This window comes from Chiloscyllium punctatum, chromosome 45, assembly GCF_047496795.1.
Source record: "Chiloscyllium punctatum isolate Juve2018m chromosome 45, sChiPun1.3, whole genome shotgun sequence".
Taxonomy (NCBI): Eukaryota; Metazoa; Chordata; class Chondrichthyes; order Orectolobiformes; family Hemiscylliidae; genus Chiloscyllium; species Chiloscyllium punctatum.
The window spans coordinates 50806884-50830802 of NC_092783.1; the positions used below are offsets into that span (position 1 = coordinate 50806884).

General features: G+C 38.3%; 1 protein-coding gene across 3 annotated transcripts in view; it reads left to right on the forward strand.

The window, feature by feature from the left end:
- Positions 1-14218, forward strand: part of LOC140467401 (fibroblast growth factor receptor substrate 2-like) — a 76061-nt gene extending 61843 nt beyond the window's left edge. For 2 of the 3 annotated variants that reach the window (XM_072563745.1, XM_072563744.1), the window contains 7 exons: positions 532-639; positions 2825-2913; positions 5551-5737; positions 7297-7458; positions 9798-9964; positions 11026-11975; positions 13443-14218. In XM_072563745.1, the coding sequence (XP_072419846.1) occupies positions 2848-2913; positions 5551-5737; positions 7297-7458; positions 9798-9964; positions 11026-11975; positions 13443-13470 (1560 nt within the window). In that variant the 5' untranslated portion in view covers positions 532-639; positions 2825-2847 and the 3' untranslated portion in view covers positions 13471-14218. Of the gene's footprint in view, positions 1-531; positions 640-2824; positions 2914-5550; positions 5738-7296; positions 7459-9797; positions 9965-11025; positions 11980-13442 lie in introns of those variants that run through there. The other variant, XM_072563746.1, reaches the window with a different exon arrangement.
- Positions 14219-23919: the final 9701 nt, after the last annotated feature.

Consider the following 23919-nt stretch of genomic DNA (forward strand, 5'->3'; position numbering starts at 1 on the left):
TTTCTTAAAATATGTTCCTGAAGAGGTTGCTTTTTGTCATTTTATAAAATCTATAAACTGAATGTATTGCATGGATGAAAGCTGAAGAATTTTAAAATAAAATATACTAAATTGATGTAATATAACCTTTTGAGTCCCCTGCCCTGATTGAGTTATAGCTTAAATAAATCCTCAATATGATAAGTTATACAGATTAGGAAGTGACAGAAGGGACACTCCTAGGGTACTGAGACTAAATGCTGCTTTTTATAGGCTGTTTGGTGACTTTGGAAGGTATGTGGACAGTGGATGAAGCTGTCCTATTCCTGTAGTTCAATGTCCGATCACTGGTATCTATTTTAAATGTTCACAGCAGAATGGGCAGTTAAACTATTTATAATACAGGTAAAAATGTGTGAAGATCTGTTACTGTAAGCATTTTGGAAGTGGAGAGAATTTTTATGTTCTGAGATTAATGTCTCCACATTTACTATTCTTGGTTAGAATAGAATTCTATTGCCTGATACCATCTCTTTGATACTTTTATATTAGGTTGAAGACACAAATACTAAATGATGGCTTGAATTTGTTTACCATGACTCCAAGCAGAGGCAGCTGGAACTGAGAATTGGCAGCTTTCCCACTAATGGCCAAGGCTAGGTAAGAACAGACAGTACAATCTATATATCTACAATATTTATCTTTACTAGCTCCTGCTGAGGTATACAGAAGTAAGTGGGTGAATGATAATATGGCCTTTTGTTTTGCTGTGCCACGTTTTTCTGAAAAGCAATCTGAGGTCTCCTTTTAGCTTTTTAAAAATAGCTTATATTACTTTAGACAATTTGTATTTTGAAATGTTCCCGTTATTATGTAAAGACTGGCAACATTTGATACATCTGCAGAAATATCCTAAAGTGCGAATCTGTTTTCCTTTTTGCTGGCACAGCTTGGATTCTCAGGATAATGGAGAATTTGAATGATTTCCTTCACATTGAACTTTGGCATCTTTAATATCCACCCGCGTAGAAAGGCAGGGTCTTAACATATAATGTCATCTCCAAGTGATGGCCCCAGTGACAATGGAGTTCTCCCCCATTATGTACTGAATTGTGAGCTTTTGAGACTGTGTGCTCAAGTTTTGGACTGGGACCGTAAGCCTTTTGATTTATAAGCTCCTGAGAAGGGTACTTTGTTTAATAAATGTGCTGTGCATTCTGAGGATACGATATAACTTGTTAATGATGAGTTCTAGCGTTATCATGTGAGTAGACTTCAAATCTGGGCTCTGGTATATTAGTGTATAAGTAGATTCCAAATAACCAAAAAGTTCCATGCTGCACAATTTCTCAAAGTATCTAGTGTAACTCCACTTAGTGCAAGTTTGTTATGTGCAACAGGTAAGCAACGTTTCTTACATTAGTGGGTGTAATCGCTTAACTATGCAAACTGCATTTGAAAAAACAAAATATTTCTTTGAAGCATTTCAACCACAAGAATCCTTTTTGAAACGTGAGGTATATTTGTTCTGCAGATTAGCTTTTATTTTAAGACCGAAACATTTATACACTATTAAATCAAAAGCATAGATCTTGCATTTAAGTTACAACTTTTAGGCTGTCCAAATATAGTTGAACTTCACGTTTTATGAAGTGCTGCTGGAGTTTCTTTAGCAAAACTCTTCAAAATGGTTACTGAGAGATGAGTTAATAAAGATTTGGTGGTTAGTTGATGTCCAGGTAGCGTTTTGCAAGCTTCTAGGATGGAGGAAAAATGAATACTTGTGAAGTTTTGAGGCCCTGTGAATGGAAGAGTTAGTGTGGACTGGAAATGTGACATCAAAGGTTAATTATCAAGTGAATGTTTAAGGCTGAAATGAATTCTGTATAAACAATGAAAATTCGAATGATAGACAAGATTGTGTGCAAATTATTTTACGAAAGTGAATTGAAGCAGTCATGCAAAATAATGTAGAGTTTTGAAGCATCTGGTCTCTGTCCCTTTAACCAATCTCAGTTGTGGGAAGTGTTTAGTAGAGGAGAAGGAGTGAATGGATGAGTCGGTTCAGCAGTGACTGAGATGAAGCATAAGACCATAATACATAGGAGCGGAAGTAAGGCCATTTGTCCCATCAAGTCCACTCTGCCATTCAATCATGGCTGATGGGCATTTCAATTCCACTTACCCGCACTCTCCCTGTAGCCCTTAATTCCTTTCGAGATCAAGAATTTATCAATCTCTGCCTTGAAGACGTTTAACATCCCCGGCCTCCACTGTGCTTTGTGGCAATGAATTTCATAGGCCCACCACTCTCTCTGGCTGAAGAAATGTCTCCTTTTATTTCTGTTCTAAATTGACCCCCTCTAATTCTAAGGCTATGTCCACTGGACCTAGTCTCCCCGCCTAACAGAAATAACTTATCAGTTTCCTCCCTTTCTAAGCCGCGCAAGCATGTGGGAGACTTTTGAGGCTACTGAAAGGAAACTGATCTGGGGCGTTTGAGGGCCACTGCATCTCTTAGTGGATCTTTCCAGAACGACATTGGAAGAAGACTGTGTGGATCGTTTGTATCTCAGTTATAGAAATGCGAACAATTTTTGTATAAAAGCTTATTCAGTAAATGAACTTAAACTCTGCTGGGAAAAACATATTTTTCGTAACTGGAAAAATAAATTACATTATAATTTACAGGAAAAACTAACAGCATCATACGCTGAACAAAGTGGAGCTCAAGCAGAAAATCTGCTGCTTAGTACTTTGACAGTTAACTCTATGTATTGATACAATTTCTACATTGGATTGTAGCTCCACAGTTTAATTGTCTATATTAATTTGCTCAATTCAGAGATCAGCTGGTCTGCTGAAGCCATGGGGAGCTGCTGGAGCTGTCTGGATAAAGACACGATCGCAGACAACCACCCAACCAAATTCAAGGTAAATGTTTCACTTCCCACGATCCAAAACAATTAGAACATTTTGCTGTACTTATTTGTCAGTCGAACAAGGCCTCAACTTCATTTTGTAAAACCTGGATCAGTTCTTAATTTTCCTATTTGCAGTAAGTAATAGCAACTTAAACTTACAGAATGTTAGAAAGCCCAAATCCTTTGTTTAATGGGTCACTTGAGGGCCAGTCCTGAAGTTTGTTTGGTTTTTTTAGCATAGATTTCAAATAGTGGGTACTGGCCTAACTTGCTGCACCATTTAGGTGTTTATACATTAGTTGAGGCTATTGAATTTCATGTGTCTGTAGATTTGCAATCCAACAAATTAGTAACTAAAATAATAGAACAGAACTGCTTGGTTGTGTAAATGGACAAGATGCTGTGGTTTAGACACCTGAACATAATGACCTCAAGAAAATGACTGTAACTTTGGGCATTTACATGTGCATAATTAAATGTGAAAATGTAGAAGCTGCTGCACTGATTTGCCTGTTTATCCTCAGAGGTCATTCTGTTAGGAATATAAGGACAAGAGCTGCTCAAGGCTGCTGTACCATTCAGAAAGATCATGGCTGATCAGTGGTCTAACTCCTGCCTTTGCCCCATATCCCTTAAGGCATTTGCTTAACAAAAATGATCTCCAATTTAAAATTAACAACTGATCTAGCATTCACTGCCATTTGTGGAAGAGATTTCCATACACCTAGAACCCTTTGTGTATAGAAGTGCTTCCTAAATCTCTGGTGAATGGTCTGACCCTAATTCTCAGACTCTACCCTATAGTTCTAGAATTGCCAACAAGTGGAAATAGGTCATTTTTATCTAGTCTTTTCCTGTTATTATCCTGAAGACTTCAATCAGATCATCCTTTAACCATCTAAATTCTAGAGAATACTGGCCTGTTGAACTCCCCACAGTTGGAAATATGGAATCTACTGTCAGTGACATGGATATCCACTTTTAATGCATGTTAGTCCTGCTGTTGAAATCCTTGACAGCTTATTGATAATTAAGGTTTCGCTGGTCATTAAACAGCATTGAGTCATAACTACCACTGAATCACCTCTTTGAATCTGAAAAATTTTATTTTACTTCAAGGTATGTCAAAAAGATGAAGTTTATCTTTTTTTTTGTTAAAGGTTTTTCAGTTTGTGTCCTAACTTTTTTAATCCTCTTATAAACTGCAGGAGCAGCAGTGTTTTTATACTCTGAAACAAAAACAGAGCTTGCTGGAAAAGCTGAGCAAGTCTGGCAGTATCTGTGAAGAGAAATCAGAGTTAACATTTTGGGTCTGGTGACCCTTCCTCTGTGTGTTGGCTTGCTTGATGTGGCTGGATATAAAAGACTTTGTCTAGATGCCAAAAGTCACCCCTAGAGTCAGAATAAAATGAACACTGAGGAAGATAATGTCCATATGGAACAAATCGTTATATTTTTATGGTCTTTTCCTTTTGGGATTGAGATCTCTTTTCCCTGTTGACAGTGAACTCAAGGGCAAAGTTTGTCACGTGGAATAATATCCTAAATTGCCTTGTTTTTAGGAAACCACCAAAGGATGAGTATGAAAATTAAGAGCTGCCTCAAGTGTAGTGAGCATTTGTTTTAAGAGTTTTAGGTACATAAGTGCAGAGTGTGCCAATAAGATGGCTAAAGACTCTGCTGCCAATGGTCGTGCTTTCTGATTAGAGGGTGATGGAAGGGATATGGGACTGTGGTAGTTTTGTGGAGAGGTGCAAGGCCATAGAATAATATGTAAACACAAATCATATTTTCAAAATTGTTGTACCATGGATTAGGAAACCAGTGGAGCTCAATACAGGCAGCAAACGTGTATGCAGGAGCAGAAATGACAGTGCAGCAATGAAAGAGTTGGATTGGAGCTTAGGAGCCTTGCAAAGGAGATGTTTGAAAAATTTAATATGGATGCAACAAAAGATTTGCATTTGTGTACTGCTCTTTGTACCCTGAAGGCATTCCAAAATCTATCATTTCATTTGAAACTGAAGAACGTCTCTGCCCTTAATAAACCTGGTTAAATTTCTCTGACAAGCAGATAGTGTGGAGATTTAGCATTTCGTAAAGATGCAATTTGTTATCATTAATCTCTTGATGGGTGCGCATAACTGTCAATTGTAAATTGTGTTCATGTTTGTAGTGAAAGTTTTAATTCTGAGGCATGAGTACAGAGCTAAATTATTGCTCAAGGGAATTAATAAAATTTCCATTACTGATTGAGCTGTGTTTGTGATGTCAGTATGATGAAAATTCACGTTATTTAGTCTGGAAACTTGCCTTGTAATTGAGCATCAAGGTTGCATGTTGTTGCATTTTACTTGATCAGAGGGATTGGATTTCTGGGTAAAACTGCAAAATTTCTGATTTGAGAGGTTGTGGGAAGGCTTTGGTTTTGTACTTGTTTCGCTAGTTTTGAACTCTGCACAGCTTGATGCTGGGCAAGCATTTGAATGCCTTTGCCTGCACAGAGAATGGGAACAATGGAGGTGGTGCAAAGATAAATGTAATTATTGTAAGTATACATATGAATGCTAACTACAGTTGTAGAAAAGGTAGATAATAAAGTACACCATAATTTATTGTGTATCTTCAAAATGTCACTTTTCCACAGGTGACAAACGTAGATGATGATGGTAATGAGCTGGGCTCTGGGATCATGGAACTGACCAACTCTGAGCTAATTTTGCACACCAGAAAACGAGATGCTGTGAGATGGCCATATCTCTGCCTGCGGCGTTATGGGTATGACTCCAACCTCTTCTCATTTGAAAGTGGAAGGAGGTGTCAGACTGGGCAAGGTTAGTTTGAATTGTCAATGGAACTGTTCGTTTGTGTGACAGAATTTTTTTGTTCTTCTTGAATGAACTAAACAAGTCTCACGTGCCATACGCTTTTGGAAGAGCAGAACACTATTTGTAAGCCTTCAGTTAAAATTAGAGTCCAATGTAATAAAATTTGAATTACTTCTTCAGTCCTTTGGGTTACAGGGATCAGTAGTGCACTTGTACATTATAGACAGGGCTATGGAGTGTAATCCCCAAATTGCAGGTAGAAATCCTCATTAGGCGATCTCAGTTCAGAAGATTACGAGCTCATCACTACCACTTAACACCTTGCTATCTTACCTGACTTGTTGAAAGATGAGGCAGATGTGTACCTTGTCATTCTTCTGTATAACCAAATATGGGAATTAGAGGTTCCACTTTCCTTAAAGGAAATTCCAGAGAACTGAATGTTTTGGGTCATCGAAGAGCAGTTTGCATATTGTTCAATCTAAACTCTATTCAATCCAGTGCAGGATCCAAATTTCTGTCTGAGTAGGCTTTGACTTCCAAAGGGAATTTAGTGTGTCTCAGTGACTTGGGAAGATAGATTAATAGTAAAAAGCAGCAAGAGAGGGTAGGGTCTACCTAACCAACTCCAACCAGTGAATGCCCTCTTGCACCCCACTGTTAGCCAAGTTGTTTCATCAAAGACAAAACAAAGTGAGTGGGTGGGAGGTATGGTGTGGCCTGGGGTTAGGTGGGTGAAAAGCTCTTGGCTAATCCAGGAAAAGTTAAGGCTTTGCTGATTGCTGAAGAAAAGTCCAGGAGATGATTGTTCACATTGAAGTGCAACCTTGACTTACTAATTAAATGGATACATTCAGGAAACCTGTGTGGAAATAGATGGGAGAAAAGAACAGAAGGTGAAGTTGGGTAAGAGGAGGTGAGAATAGAACATTATTATCGAGTGACTGAGATGAATTGACCTTCTATTGAGAGCCATCATGGATGCGATAGACTGAACAGCTCCTCACATTGCAGCTTTTGTGTTCACGTTTTAAGTTTAAGATAGTGTTTATAAGAATACATGGTTAGATTGTGAAAGGTCCCTATGTAATTGAGCTGTTTTTGTTTATTTAGTCAATGGTATTAAAATAAATTTCTCACCAACAGGATTTGATTCTTGGGAGCCCAATAGTATTTTAAATGAATGGCTTCTGTGCACCACCTACTGCTTGCTATAAGTAACTGCTAGAAAACTTGAAATACTGATTTAGATTGTAGCAGGAAAATGCAGGGCAATTATACCGAATGTACAAAGAATTGCTGGCCTATTTCATTAGAGGAGAACTTAACGGTAGTGTTTGTATACAGCTGGATTCAATCCTTTTTTTTGCTGGGTATGAGCAGCTGAGTTTTGCCGTGTATGAAATTTACAAAACTTCACAGAAGATACTAGCAGAAATCACGCGGTGAACCCATCAAAGTGGTCCTAGATGTCATTGAGAAAAATCTTAAAACAATACAACCCTTTTTCTGTTTTTATTTTGAATGCCTCTTTATGCAGTAACTGTTTGTTACTTCATTTGCAGGCATTTTCGCCTTCAAGTGTGCACGTGCTGAGGAGATCTTTAACCTTCTCCAGGAGATCATGCAGTGTAACAGTATTAATGTAGTTGAGGAGCCCATGATGATATCAAGAAATACTCATCCAACAGAACTTGATCTACCAAGGACACCTCAGACGCCAACCAGTGAGTGGTTGAGGAAAATACGTATTTGTTTGTTGGATTTGAAAGAAAAGATGTTATTGGATTAGTTGTAGTGGATAAATATTATTATATTTCCTATGATAACACTAATGCCATGTTGGCTAACTACTTAATTAAAACAAATTACAATAACAAATTGCATTGATGTAGTGCTCTTGATGAATAACCAATGTCCCCAGGTGCTTCAGAGGTTGTCTTCATACTGCGACTACAAACCCAAAGAAGAGAGATTGGGACGGGTGATAAGGTGAAGTTTTACTTAAGAGGTTGATTTTTCAGGGGGGGGAGGTTATGGGAGAAGAGAGACATTGAGCAATGGAGGATTAACTGAACAAAGTTTGGAAGGTGAGGCCTAACAGGCTGAAGGTATGCTCACTGATGGTGAGGTAAAGGAATGCAGAAAAAGACCAAGTCAGAAGGGTGTTGGGAAAGTTGAGTTTTATGGAGGATGGATGCCGAGGATGTTGAATGAACAATATGATGAGACTGAGGCAACAACAGCACCACCTTTTATTTATATAGTGTCTTCCTTGTAATAAAATGAGTAATTATAATGAAAACTTTGACTTGAGCCACATAAGAAACTGTCATAGATAGCCAAGCTTCGTCAAAGAAGGAGGATCTGAGGAGGAATGCGGCAGAGTCTCATGAAACAGTTCCAGAACTTAGAGCCGAGGTAGCCAGCAATTGTGGAGAAATTAAAATTGGATTCTAAAAAGGCCAGAATTAATGGCGCACCAATATGATGGTAGAGCATAAAATTGAGTGTAATCTGTGTATGAATGAAAGCTGATCCTGTGTCTGGATGACTTTGCAAAGGGCCATATTGTAATGAAGAAGAAGAGAAGTCCAGGAATATAGTTGTTACAGTGGTCAGGATATAGAAATGAAAAAAAAAGTTCCTGTTGCTTCTGTAGCTACAGTTATGATATTGAGCATGTAACCAAGCGTAAGTCTCATAGAGCTGGACATTAGAAGACCACTGAATGAGAACAATAAGGTTAACTGTCTTGAAGGATCCAGATGATAAAAGGAAGGGATTAATGGCACTACATTTGTGTGGCTCTCATTTGTTATACTTTGTTGGACATATTTTTGTGCTTGTCGCAGGTTGCAAACTTGGTGAGAGTGATAACATGGGAATCTGTGCAAAGGATGGATAGTGAGTTAGGAGGTGTACCATATTTAAGAATTTGGGAAATTGGAAGTGAGGCTGTTAGTTTATAACAACAAAGAAGTAGAGGAGTGTAGCAACTTCAGTTTTTAAGTATCAGGGAGGGGTTGCTCCAATATTTAAAGAGAGGGAAATGTTTGCAGTCTCAGCTGGCATGAGGGCTAGGAAGGGATGTTGGTAATCAGCAATTTAGCAAGAATACATCAAAGGATTAGGAAGTACACCCTGTGAAATATGAATTTAAAGAGGGCTGAAGGGAACATGAGAAGGAAATTGAAGAAAATTACAAGTTCAGCCTGTGGGAAGGGGTGGGGTTTTGTTCCAGAAGGAGAGGTGGCTTGGTTCATAATGGGAACATGAGGGTGGGTAGCATAAGCAACTGATGACAAAGTCCACACACTTGTTGCAATGATTGGACTTGAAGCTGGAAGGATATAGAAGAGATGTGTTTATACTGAAATTTAGTATTGGTGAAAATAAGCTGATGATTGTCTTTGCTATCCAGCTGTGGTGAATAGTTTAGCAGAGGAAATAAAAGCTTTCTTGTCTCAATTTGATCTGGTAAGTGGCTAACTATTTTATGGATAGATTGAAGTGCCAATTCCTTATGGAAGCAGTGTTGGGAACCATAACAAGTGGGGCTGACTGGGGTGAGTGAGACTAAATCTTTTGCACACAAAGTCATCATGGGTGGAGTGAGGGATTACTCAAGCAAATGAACGAGTTCAGAAACATTGTGGTCAGTGGAATAGCAAAAACTTGACTAAGTTTGTAAGTAACTTCAGTTGTTTACAAGGATGGATACAAAAAGAAGTGGCAGAAAAAAAGTACAGAGGAGATTCCTTTTTTGACAGTCTATACCACACCATTTCATTCTATAGCTTTTGTTTCTTTGTAGAAAACTGATCTGTATTTGTCATATTTCAAATATTTGTTGCATTGATACTTGTGTGACTCTTGGTGTAATCTGATAATGACCTTCCTGTTGAGTTTCTTGGAAGGGGTCCGGTGTTCTTCCCATGAATGTGAAAAGTTTAGTGGTGAAGGGATCAATATAGAGCTAAAAATGGTAATTTGTGATAGTTTGTTAATGTGAATGTGGAATTTAACTTGCAAAAGTAAAGCTGAGTCAAAATAATTCTTTCAGCCCCTGGATTTGCTGTGCCAGGATTTTCAAATGGATTCCCTTGTTATCCACAAATGGGTGATGGCTCTTCTCACCCATCAACTAGGCATCCCTCTATAGGAAGCACACGTCTCTCCTCAGTGGGCGAAGATTCTACACATCCTTTAATTGTAGGTGGTGATGATCAGGTACGTGCACATCTAATTATGACCATCTGAATTCACATGTTGAAAGTTCCACCATGTCCAAGGTATTAATACACATCAGCTGGAGTATTGTGTACAGTTTTGGATGCCACACTTTAGGAAAGATGTGAATGCAATGGATGAAGTGCAGAATGAGAAACTTTGCTGTGAAGAGGATTTACGCTTGATTTCCTTGGAAAAGTGATCAGAATTTAGTAGTTCTACTGCAGCAGTCACCTCTGGAGCTGTGTAGTTTTATACCTATTAAAGTTCTCATGCAGACATTTTCTTAATTTGAATTGAAGTTTAAATTTTGTAGTGCTACGTTCTGACAATTATTTTAAACCCAGGATGTTCTGGAGCTGTCACACTGCATAAGGATCTTACATTGCACATAATTCATAGAAATAACAAAGTGGTTGGTTAGTGTTACAAAGAAGTATTTATCTGGGCTATTGCCTTGTCATCAGAGTAGATTCATATAAAATTAACAAAATTGCTCAGCATTAAAATTCTGAAGTATTATTTGATTCAGGAACGTAATTTCATTGTTAAATGGTGTGCTTTATCAGTGACAATTTATTTTTAGAAGTGTTAAGAAATATGATAGGTTTTTTTTTGGAAAGATGAAATATTAAGCTATCCTTTATGCTACTAACTTAACCAAATTGCACAAGATAGAAAGTAATAGAATTCCACTAACTTTTTTTATTATGCTGCTCAAACTGACTTCACAACATAGTAATTGATTTTTAGGACACAAGATAAATGATTGATTCTGAGAAATTATTGACTTTTTTAAATTCGTTAAAATTAAGGAATATCATACTATTCTCTTGTTAATAGACAATAGAGGAGATATGTGGACGGAGAATCTGTTCAGTTGAGCTGAAAGAGATTGTATTAGACTAATATTTGGTAATTTCAAATTATTTTATTCACTCCATTAATTGTAGAACTGTTTGATCCATGTGCACGTCTGATTAAATTTAGTAATGCCTACAATTACTTACCACCTATATTGTTCAGCAATATCTTGTGATCTCTTTTGTTTTTTGTAACAGATTCACACATATGTGAATACATCCAACGTTGATGAAGAGCGGAAGAAAAGACTTTGTGTTCATGGTGTGACAGAGGCACGGTCATCTGTCTCTGAAATGATGCGAAGCCATGTAAATCACTGTCCTGCAATGGAGGACAGAACTCCTCAAGTCCTCCTGCAGCCAGGGGAGGTCAAGTTTGTCTTAGGACCAACACCAGTTCAAAAACGAATAATGGAGCGTGAAAAAATAGAGAGACAGAAAGATCACATAGAACATGGTGGCGGTGGCTTGAATTTTATGGACCGAGATAATGTCCACGATGGTGATGAACACAGCATGGCATGTGGGTCCAACAATAAAATGACATATGAGAATATCAATGGTTTCCTTGTGTCTGCTGGCACAGGGTTACGACGAGGACGGCTCAAGTTGGGTGGGGATGGCCAGAACCTGAACAACTGTGCACCTAGGAAGACAGCCATGCTGAACTATGAAAATCTGCCCTCTTTACCTCCTGTTTGGGAAAGTCAGACACAAAGGCGGGAGGAAGAGGACTTGAGTGACCCTGGAACCCCTCCACAAAATGGATACCACAATAGTCTTGACCCACTGCGGAATTATGTCAATACTGAGAATGTAACTATTCAACCTGGTTTACATAAAGTAGACTTTACCCGGAGGCGGGATTGCACCCCAAATGTCTTCAGCTTTGACTTTAAGCGTCCATGCCCTGAACAAAGGCAATTAAATTACATCCAAGTGGATCTGGAGGGTGGGAGTGACTCGGATAACCCCCAGACTCCCAAAATGCCCAGCACTCCTGTTCCGCCAACACCAACACGTAGGACTGAATTTTACGCTGTGATAGACATTAAAAAGACAGCTGCTATGTCCAGTTTGCAAAAAGCACTACCAAGGGACGATGGGACATCAAGGAAGACGAGGCACAACAGTACAGATCTGCCATTGTAAGCATTAGTGATTTTTGTCCTTTTGGATATTGGTATTTATAGCTTCCTGTTCAGGTTGAGATACTAGTCCATTATTAGAATTGTTGCTGTATTGCAAGTTGCCATGCTTCCTGCATGATTCTGAGCTGGTACTTTACAATGAGATGCATCATCTGAACCTTTTTGCTCACCTGTTCCCAATTTCTGATAGAAACAATCAATGATGGAAACCCATGGTGATTTTTAACTTTAATGAACCCACAGCCTCCCCTGCCTCGCTCAGCTGATTCAGAAAGATTAAGGATTAAATCAGGAATTGGCTCCTTTCCGTCCTTTTTTAAAAAAAGGAAAGTGAAATTATGAAATGCCCAATGGGATACTAAGCTACAGTAAAGAGAAAAGTAGGGTTACAGTGTTTCAGCAGAAACATTTACTCCTCCCAAACAGACACCACTGACACGTCCAATTGGTCTGTTGAAACCGCGCATAATAAAATATAGATACAAGTCTGTAGAAATGTTATTATAACGCCAAAAGTGATTTATATTTCAATATGCTGCATTTAAAAGAAACACTACAATTTTACCAAGCACTCAGTATCCATATGGTTTCCCTGGTCAAAGTTTCAACTTTATGTAGTGACCCCAGTGTACAATCATGGAACCCTACCCTTGTAGTTTTGGGTGTGGAAGGTCCTTTTTTGAGTTGGTTGCCCTGTGTTGATTTGCATTTGGGTGTTTTTTTTTGGCTTAGGAATAAGCAATGGGATGAATTTACCCATTGAGCTATGAGAGGAGCCCCATTTAATTGATGTAACTGTTATAATCAGCCAGCTGTACAGAAGAGGTTTTATTTTGAAAACTGTATGATCATTCCTTGTTGGGTCTATTAGGAATTTTAAAACATGAGCGTTATTGAATTCGTTAAATAATTGCATTATAATTGGGTAAGAACGTCATAATCATTAAGTTAGGAAGCATTTAATACAAACATGGCCGTATTATTTACCCTCTTTATTTTCTACCCCTCTCTTGGGGGCAGTGATTTATCCTCTGATACAGGTCCCCCATAAATAACTTACTTAGCTGGCCATTCTCATGTAGTCTGTGAAAGGAAGTGTTAACAGCTAATATCTGTAAAATTCTTTCTGGGTCTATTTAAATAAGCGAGGTTTATTTAACCAGAATGGGAAGTCCCAATCCTAGCTGTCTTTCACAAAACTATGCCAGTCATTATTTTCAAAGTCATGCTCTGTATTTTGTTTCTTTTTGGTGTTTAAAGCATCAGGGAAAACACCTTTTGTGTTTTTCTGTTTTTCTTTTGGGCATTGACGTGTTCTTGCAGGATCTGTAGTGTGTTCTGCAAGGTGGGATGTTGCAGGGAAAGCCAAAGTTAAATATAGTTTTACTGAGTCAGGTGTTACTTTACTGGAATAGATCAGAGTGGTGTTGATGACTTTAACCTTTGTTCTATGTTTTATTTCAGCTCTTCATTTGTTGGGACCCACTGCTAGCCATAATTTGCCATTAAAATGAATTCATAGAAAATATTCTACTTCTGAAGTGTCAAAAATGGTACATTATTGTCTACATTTTCTACTTTGAGCAAAACTTTGCCTTTTTTTTAAAAGGGATGGTCTCTGTTTAAAAGGTCCTAAATACACAGGCATTTCAGAATGACTTTAACTTGTTATTACATTCCTGCAGTGATCCTTTGTTCATGATATTAAGCTTGATGGGCTGCTAATTTCAAAAGGAAAATGGGATCATTTGCTTTACGAAATGGTTTTTTTGATATGGCCTTTTTAATGCTTTTTTGAAGTAGACCGTGTGTAGACCCGTGAAAACAGATACTGTCTCTTTGATCCAGATGTCGGGAGGCTGTTTAAGGTGTTTGCTGACAGTCATTGCTATGCATCAGTCAACATTGTTTTACTGTGCATTGTGTAGTGAAAGATGTAAAAACTACACAGTTTAGCTCAGAGGAACAACTGTCAAAGGAGTAAGGATGTTTGCTACAAATTTCAAAGGGGGGCTACTCATTGGAAATGCTTTTGCTTTATTATCAACAAAAGAATCAAAATCAAGGTCAGCTGGTTGAGATTCTGAAATGGTCCATTCATGCTGATTAAAATTGCCATAGCACAAATGTAATAATTGCATTAATGCCTTTAGGTTTATCTAGTGGGTGGCTAATCTGTGAGGAGAAAGTGAGGACTGCAGATGCTGGAGATCAGAGCTGAAAATGTGTTGCTGGAAAAGCGCAGCAAGTCAGGCAGCATCCAAGGAACAGGAGAATCGACGTTTCGGGCATCCTGAAGAAGGGCTGATGTCCGAAACGTCGATTCTTCTGTTCCTTGGATGCTGCCTGACCTGCTGCGCTTTTCAAGCAACACATTTTCAGGTGGCTAATCTGTACCTAGTAGGAAAGTTAACAGTTCAACCTGGTTGAATTGTCTGATTCTATAGTGACAGTGGTTGGTTTGGGAAGGGGAGAAAAGCCAGCAACACCATTTCTGACTTCAGTCTCATGGCACCCTGAGAAAGGGTGTATGCATGGATTTCAGGTGAAATATGATTTCTGGCTCAGATGTCCTCCTTCAAGGCAGAACACTTTGCTGAGTTCTTACACTTAAATAGTGATCACTTTCACATACTGGGGCAGGTTTGGGGAGACTGAGTTCTTGTCTATTGACTTGCTCATCGGTGACTTGTGGGAATAGAAGACAAAGTGAGAAATGGAAAAGCAACAAAAAAGAATTGGCGAGATAACTTTGACTTGAAAGGCAGTTGAAGTTGTATAAAAATGTTGAAATCTAATGTTTTGAAGTATTTAAACCTGTTTCTTCTGATAAGAATTAGTGATCCAAGCTATAACTTGAAATTTGAAGTGAGCAAATGATTATATAGCAGTAATTTCTACAGTAGAATTAGTACTGATGTGTAATGAGATTTCAGTTTTCTCCAGTTTCCAGTATACCTACTCTAAATCAAAAAGGAAAATACCCCAGATATTTAGTCCTTTTCCCACTATTACATAAGGGGTTGTGTGAGGGAGCACTCTATATTTGAAAGTGTGTTCTGTTCCCTTATACAGGTTGTATGAATAAATCTTCCATCAAAAGGTGTTAATTCATCGAACTTAATTTCTGCAATTTATATTGAACATCCTTAACTCTTATTTCTCATTCTATAATTGAATCTTGACATTTTCAGGGTTATTAAACATTATGAAATGTGCCAAAAAAGTGCCAACCCTCCAAGCATGAGATAAGGTGATGTAGTGTTTAACAAAATCCAGTCTGTCTGGTGCCTTTGTTTACACTGACACTTGCTTGTTCCTTTTGATTGTTAGAACTTTCAAATTAATTATTTGTATGTTGTACTTTGGCTGTAGTTAAACAAAAATCATCATAATTCTTTCTTCAGCTTGTATTTCACATTTTGATCCAACAATGTGAGTACAAGAGTGTTTGACCATAAGTATTTCTGCTGAGATGTGTGGGAATGCATATACTGTACTAACTTCCTGCACATGATCGTATAGCCCGACATTTATGTTTTGCTTGGCTTTCCCATTACAACTTTCAAAGCTGCAGTATATTTCTCATGTTTTGAATTTGCTGGGAGCAAGTTGATGTGTGTAATAGCTATGAAAAAGAATACAGGGCATCCTTGCGTCCTCAAGATGTCCTTTATAAACTGGAAATGACACTTGTCACTAAGTGTTCTGATTTGATGCTTGAATATCTTCAACTGTCAGTTTTAAAACACAAATCTTTTAAATATATTTGATGTTTAAACCTCTTTGTTTCAAAACTCATTGCAAAGTTGACCGTTGTTGAATTTTATTGATTCATATGACATTCCTGGAGTTAATTGCATTTGTTTTTCAGAGAGAAAAGACTTTGCTTAATTCCTTTTAACAACGATACTACCTACCCCCATTTTGAAATTAGATATTTTCACATCTGGAGCAGGTGGTACTTGAAGTTGGCTACCACTGCACCACAAGAGTCCCTCCTATGAATTTACAGCTGCCATGATCATCAGACATGGATGGTGTAGCACTCTAACTTATTCTTGTTCTATGGATATTTTATAACAAATTACTCCAATTATCAAGAATTTAGAAGAAAATATTACTGAACTTGTGTCCGTTATGCAATGTTCATATTTTCACCTGAAAATTATGCTTGCCTGTGGCATGTGTAGAAACAGTAGAATATGAATGAGATTTGGGCTGAAAATTGACTTTGCACAAAGCAGTCATTCATCCTAGACTTGGTTAGCTGTGCAAATAAATGAAATTTTTCTAGGCAGAGCAAAGAAAGTCAAAGTACTACTGAGCTGTGCCCACATGATACCCGTGTAGTTTGCTGGTTTAACAGTTAAAAGATATTCTACATGATACTCATTTATGAAAGGAAATGCTTGGGAATCATAAAATAATTCCAACGTAATGGTGTAGAACACAAAATGGAGTACGTGCTGTGCTCCTCAAGTGACCTAGTGAAGTAATACAATGACTATCTGGTTATCGGGTCTGTCACCTAATTCAGTTGGGATAATTGTCCTCGGTGCTTCTGGGTTTAAGGAAAAATGTAAGATAAAAGTGGCCACAGTTACTAAACTTTGCTGTCCAGTGACCCTTGCTGCTGATGTGCATGTAAGAATGCCAGAAGACAAGTTTGGACTTAGTTGCGTTTGTTCTCTGTCTCCCAAAGTGAACTAACATGTTCACTGTCAAATCTCATCTGATTAATTAGAATAGAATCAGTATCATTAAAATAGGAGAACTGACAGGAGCAAACCAAGTCACAAAGAGCTAGTGAATGGGATTTCAAATTACTCACTACCCCAGCATACCACTAGATGGAACTGAAGTATTGTTATAGATTAGTTTACAGTTAACTCTGCTCTACAAATAGAGATTAGTGTTGACAATATTGTATAATAATGGGGGCTTAAGTTGTCCAGTTATACATTGTGTGTGTTTGACTATTTTTGTATTGTTTTAACAAGTGTTAGAATATATTGCAGCTTTGAAATGTTTGTGAACACATCTTTTGAAAACTAGGAGTTGCCAAATTGTATTTGTTTTTTATGATGTTGGTGCAGTTGGCAATTTTTAGTTTCTAAATAGATTAAGCTGACTTCCACTCAACAAATATACGTGGCCTTTGTTATTTGTATGTTCATTTCAGGATTATCTGTATTGTTCTCCATGGCTGTGAGGGATTTTGTCCTTTGCACTGAATTTGAACTACACCAGTTCTGTGCACAACTTTTGAACTTCAGTCGCCAAATAAATGGCTTCACAGTATTATCTTCTGTATGTATGTGTACTCATCAGGGTGAGGTATAACAGGGCTAAAGAATGAAATTCACTTTTTCCACTTTGTATCCTCTTTTGCACTCTTGGGTCGGGCATAGCTCAAAACAAATTTGAAAATAAGCATGGTTCTTAAGTTCTGAATTGCAACAATTTGAGTTCTGTAACAGTCTTTCTTGGTTTGTCTTAGATGAAAATTTCTAATCTGTACCAGATTAATGTTGATTATTGAGCACCAGATTCCAACTGGAAATTGAATGAAGACTAGTCAGAATTTCTTTTTCTTTTAATTTATGGCCTTAAACTTGAGGTTTAAATCTAGATGCCTAGGGTGAGAGAGCACTGCTCTGATCTGCACTGCAGCCACAAATTGATCTAACCGGTTGGTAGGTATGGAGATCAAATACTAGTTGACACTGGGACTTGCATTCTGTCCATTGTTGTTCTGCTCAAACTACAGATCCCTTCCAGCACTCTAAGCCAAGAGCAGTTATTACTTAAGAGATTATTGTGCTGTCTGAATTTTTATTCGGGGTTTTCCACCAGCTCTCTTGTAATCCAAAACCATGCAGTTAACATCAACATGGATGTTAAAAATGAAGGATAAAAGCCAAGTATCATTGCATCTCCTCATTCTTCCTGGCTTGGCCAGATCTACAGCAATTGTAGCTTCAAGTTGTACAATATTAGCCTTAAAGTACTGGCTGTGATATTTCCTCTGCAACTTGAGTTAGCAAGATGTAATGTGTTTTTAATTTAAATTTCAAGTTATCTCTTACTAAATCATTTAGAAGGCCACTTCATCTCCTGTGCCCATTTTTTTAAAAGGAAGAATTTTGACCTCTGATCAGTCACTGAGACTGCTGATTACAGTTGTGTTTACAGATTAGCACTGAAGATTCTTTTACAGCTCAAGTGCCTAAGTTGCCATATGGATTGGCTGGTAGCAGGTGTCTGTTTTCTAAGTAGTGCAATTAGTGTTTTCATTTTGTGTTTGGGAAGGTGGGTATATTAGAAGTCAGATGCTACTAATGCCAAGATTCAAATATTACAAATATGTTTGGAATGTAAGGTTTTTGCCTGACTAAATCTGTAAAATTACAGAGGTGAGAAGGAAGTGCCTTATCACTAAGCTAGTAAGATATTTTGGTGGAATCAAGATTCTTAAATGCTGCCGTATTTGGCTACATATCTGCTGTAGGGGTCAAACATTCATGAAACTCTGCTATTTGGCCTGAATCATTGGTATTGCCACAAATGTAAAAGTGGAAAGTGGTTTCATTCTTCAGCACTGGTGACCATGACACACTGAAAGTGTTTTTCAAAAAATGCTGGGACTTTAATGGAAGTATTTAAGTCTGGTAATTTCAATGTACTTTGTAGAGATTGCATACGATTTGATTTGAAGTGCCACTATCAACCTGATGGTGGCATCTAGATGCCTGTAGTCACAAATGCAATCGCGCGAATTTCATTGCACAGTTACTTTTAAATTTCAGCGGGATACCTTCCCGCCAACTATTGTGTAAAGTTTCATGAATAAATACTCCTAGCAGGTTTCAGGCCATACTTGTCAATGTCTTAAACTCCTTCATTTCTCTGCATGTGCTGATTTGCTGGCAGTTTTGTAGAAGTATTTTGTGTACTGCACTTAGGTACGTAGATGTCCTTGGATGCTGCTGTATATTGTCTGCTTCTGTGAGCTTTACCAAGGTACAGAGGAAGGTAATCACAGGATTTTCTGAATGTACATAAAACTCATTACACCCAAAGAACTGCTATCTGAGCTGAACTGTTGCTACTTGGAAAAAATATTATACTCAGAACAAAATATGAACTTTTTTTTTTGCTTTATGCAGGGAGCACATTTGCTGCATTCCTTAAGTATTTTTTGATGCAGAAGGAGTTCATTTCCCAAACTTGTACCTTAGCTATCAGTTGGCATTAACATTCTCAAACAGGGAGTCCCAGTAGAACTTCCTATACACTCCCTTTTGAAGAAAAATTACATTTAATAGTGCTACTAGATTTGTCCAGTCTCCAAGTAAGAATGTGATCAAATTGTATTGGCATCCTGAGATAGGTACCTGACTTTTTAGACCTTTTGTGTGCACCCAGGTTTTGTAGACTTGCTTTGTTAATTGTTGTCTTAATTTTAACAAACTGGATGTTTGTGACATTTATTTTCCTAAGTTTCTGTACACAAGTTATGATTCAGAATTACATGAACATATAAATTTAAATCCCATTTCCAATCTTAATCCTGTGGTTCCATTTGCTTGTATCTGTGACCAATTCTGCTACCAGATCTACCAGACTGCAATAAATCAGTTAATTTCACATTTGCCAATAATTTGTTTTTTACTTGCAAGGAACTGTGGTGGCATTTGTAAATTCTGTGATTATCTTATTTCCTGAGCTGTGATATTCATGAGTTTATGGACTGTTTTTAACCCTTTCCAATCCATGAAGTGTTTGAACCTACTTCATGAATTCATAAAGGATTGTGGTACAAATTATTCAGAGCTGCTTAATTTGATAAATTGATCATTAACCAGTGAATAATCTGGTTGGATTGTAAACATTTATAATTTAGTCAAGTAGGATTTGATTGCTGTCACGATTTTGCACATCTTTTTTCCAAAATACTGATGACTTCTGCACTATGGCAACATTGTGAAAGCTACACATGCTTTTTATTAAAAAGGTATTATCACTCTGTTTAATAAAGGTTAAGCCCAATAACCAGTTACCTGTTTCAACTGAGCATCGGTATCCTAACAAACATCAACATTTTCATCACTGTATCAAAAGCACTGTTTGTGACTTTATGGATAAGGAAGGGTTAAATGCAATTAATGGCCTAGTGTTCCTTAGGAAAACTGTAGGTACGCTTAAGCAGAATAATTGTATTGTAATTTCAGTCAAAGTAATTGTAGTCTGATTCTAAATATTTATGACTTTATTAAAGTGACTACACTAATAAAGATCCCCATTAGGGATGAACAATTAAGTTGGATGTTTCTGTTTTATGGAAATCAGGTTATGTTTATAAATGCATTGTATTATACGGTACTGCAAATGTTATGTTCAAACTAGCACCATTTCATACTTTGTTTATATGCTGTATGGAAATGTATGAAATATAACGATTAAATGTTGTAAGAGCAATGCTGTATCATACTTTATTGGCCTCTGAAAATGGCGAATAGAATAAAGAAATGGACTAAAAGCTTGTTTTTTTAAAAACATTTTTCTTTTAGTGAAAGAAGTTTAAGGGATCTGTTTAAAGAAGGTCTGGTTAATTCAGTGGTACTTGCAGGGAATTTTCCTTGCTGTCTCCCTCTTTCTTGGCAGACCCCCTGCATTTGGGGCCCACTCGCTCTTTTTGAAGCCAAGATTTAACTGTCTGTCTTAATCCAGTTGGTAACCGAGGAATGAACATACTTCTGTGGAAACGAATTTTACAATCTCTGGAAAGCCTGTAATACTTCACAACCAATGAAGGACTCGTGTAATTTTATAATGTGGAAGGTAAGGGGATATCGATAGGATGCGAGGCTAAATTTTCTCTCATGCTTGACTCCTTGAAGTCCACTCCATTGAGTGAACATTTATCCTAACAATGCTAAAGGTATAATTGCACCACAGGAATTGAAGTGCTTCAAGTAGGTGTCTAGAAAGGTGAGGTAAAAGAATAAAGAAAGAAGAGACACATTAAGCAAGCTTGACTAATTAGGCACAGTTCAGGTCTAAACCTTGATTGTGAATTTTGAAAGCACAATTGACACTGTTCTTAAAGGAAGCTTTATCCACACGAGTATTTTTCCAACAGCTATTCATAGAGTCCTAGAGATGTACAGCATGTAAACAAACCCTTTGGTCCAACTTGTCCATGCTGACCAGATATCCCAACCTAATCTTGTCCCATTTGCTAACACTTAGCCCATATCCCTCTAATCCCTTCCTGTTCATATACCCATCCTGATGTCTTTTAAATGTTGCAATTGTATCAGCCTCCACCACTTCCTCTGACAGCTCATTCCATACAAGCACCATCCTCTGCATGATAAAATTGCCACTTAGGTCCCTTTCATATTTTTCCCCCCTCATCCTAAACCTATGCCCTATAGTTCTGGACTCCCCCACTCTATGGAAAAGACTTTGCCTATTTACCCTATCTATGCCCCCATGATTTTATAAATCTCTATCAGGTCACCTCTCAGCTTCTGATGCTCCAGGGAAAACAGCCCCAGTCTATTGAGCCTCTACCTGTCACTCAAAGTTTCCAACCCTGGCAACATCCTTGTAAATATTTTCTGAACCCTTTCAAGTTTCGCAACATCCTTCCGATAGGAAGGAGACCAGAATTGCATGCAATATTCCAAAAGTGGCTTAACCAACATTCTGTACAGCTGCAACATGACCTTCCAACTCCTATATTCAAGACTCTGATCAATAAAGGAAAGCAAACCAAACGCTGCCTTCATTATCTTATCTACCTATGACTCTACTTTCAAGGAGCTATGAACTTGCACTCCGAGGTCTTTGTTCAGCAACACTCCCTAGTGTATAACTTCTACTAAGACTTGCTTTCCCAAAATGTAGCACCTCACATTTACTGAAATTTAACTCCGTCTGCCACTTCTCAGCCCATTGGCCCATCTGATCAAGATCCCGTTGTAATCTGAGGTATGATTTGAGAATCTGAGGTAACCTTCGCTGTCCACTACACTGCCAATTTTGGTGTCATCTGCAAACTTATCTATATCTCCTATGTTCACATCCAAACCATTTGTATAAATAATGAAAAGTAGTGGACCCAGCACCGATCCTTGTGGCACTTCACTGGTCGCAGGCCTCCAGTCTGAAAAACAACCCTCCACCACTAAATTCTGTCTTCTGCCTTCAAGCCAGTTCTGTATCCAAATGGCTAGTTCTCCCTGTATTCCATGAGATCTAACCATGCCAAATGCCTTACTGAAGTCCATATAGATCACGTCCACCGCTCTGCCCTCCTCAATCCTCTGTGTTCCTTCAAAAACTCAATCAGGTTCATGAGACATGATTTCCCCCGCATAAAGCCATGTTGATTATCCCTAATCAGCCCTTGCCTTTCCAAATACATGTACATCCTGTCCCTCAGGATTCCATCCAACAACTTGCTCACAGTTGACATCCAGCTCACTGGTCTATAGTTCCCTGGCTTGTCCTCACCACCTTTTTAAAGTGGTGGCACCATGGTTGCCAACCTCCAGTCTTCAGGCACCTCATCTGTGACTATCGATGATACAAATATTTCAGAAAGGGGCCCAGCAATCTTTTCCCTAACTTCCCAAAGAGTTCTAGGGTACACCTGATCAGGTCCTGGGGATTTATCCACTTTTATGTGTTTCAAGACATACAACACTTTCTCCATGTAATGCAGACATTTTTCAAGATGTCACCATCTAGATCCCCACATTCTGCATCTTGTATGTCCTTCTCCACAGTAAACTGATGCAAAATACTCGTTTAGTATCTCCCCCATCGGCGGCTCCACAGATCTTCGAGAGGCGCTATTCTCTCTCTAGTTACCCTTTGTTCATAATGTATTTATAAAATCCTTTTGGATTCTCCTTAGCTCTATTTGCCAAAGCTATCTCATGTCCTCTTTTTGCCTTCCTGATGTCCCTCTTAAGTATACTCCTACAACCTTTTATACATTTCTAAGGATTCACTCAATCTCTCCTGTCTATACCGGATATATGCTTCCTTCCTTCCTTCTTCTTAACCAACACTCAATTTCAAAGATTGCAAGAAGATTTGTAGCTTGGGTGCTCGTTGTTGTGGTTCTGTTCGCCGAGCTGGGAATTTGTGTTGCAGACGTTTCGTCCCCTGTCTCGGTGACATCCTCAGTGCTTGGGAGCCTCCTGTGAAGCGCTTCTGTGATGTTTCCTCCGGCATTTGGAGTGGTTTGGAGGAAAATGGCAGAGGAAACATCACAGAAACGCTTCACAGGAGGCTCCTAAGCACTGAGGATGTCACCTAGACGGGATGAAACGTCTGCAACACAAATTCCCAGCTCGGCGAACAGAACCACAACAACCCTCAATTTCTTTAGTATTCCAGCATTCCCTACACCTACCAGCCTTTCATTTCATCCTAACAGGAATATACTGTCTCTAGCCTCTTGTTATCCCACTTCTGAAGTCTTCCTATTTTCCAGCTGTCCCTTTTACCTGTGAAAATCTGCCCCCAATTAGCTTTTGAAAGTTCTTGCCTAACTCTGCAGGGGTATTTAAACTAACTCTGCAGGGGCATGGGAACCTAGACTGTAGCTTTAGGATGCAGGACCTGGAGTGTAGGGAGGTTAGGAACATGGCATCAATCTCAAAGGAGAGTGCCTGTAAACAGGAAAGTGGCTTGAAGTGTGTATACTTCAATGCAAGAAGTATACGAAATAAGGTAGGTGAACTTGCAGCGTGGGTTGGTACCTGGGATTTCGATGTTGTGGCTATTACGGAGACATGGGTAGAACAGGGACAGGGTTGGCTGTTGCAGGTTCCAGGGTTCAAGTGTTTTAGTAGGGTCAGAGGTGGGGGTAAAAGAGGGGGAGGTGTGGCATTGCTTGTCAAAGATAGTATTA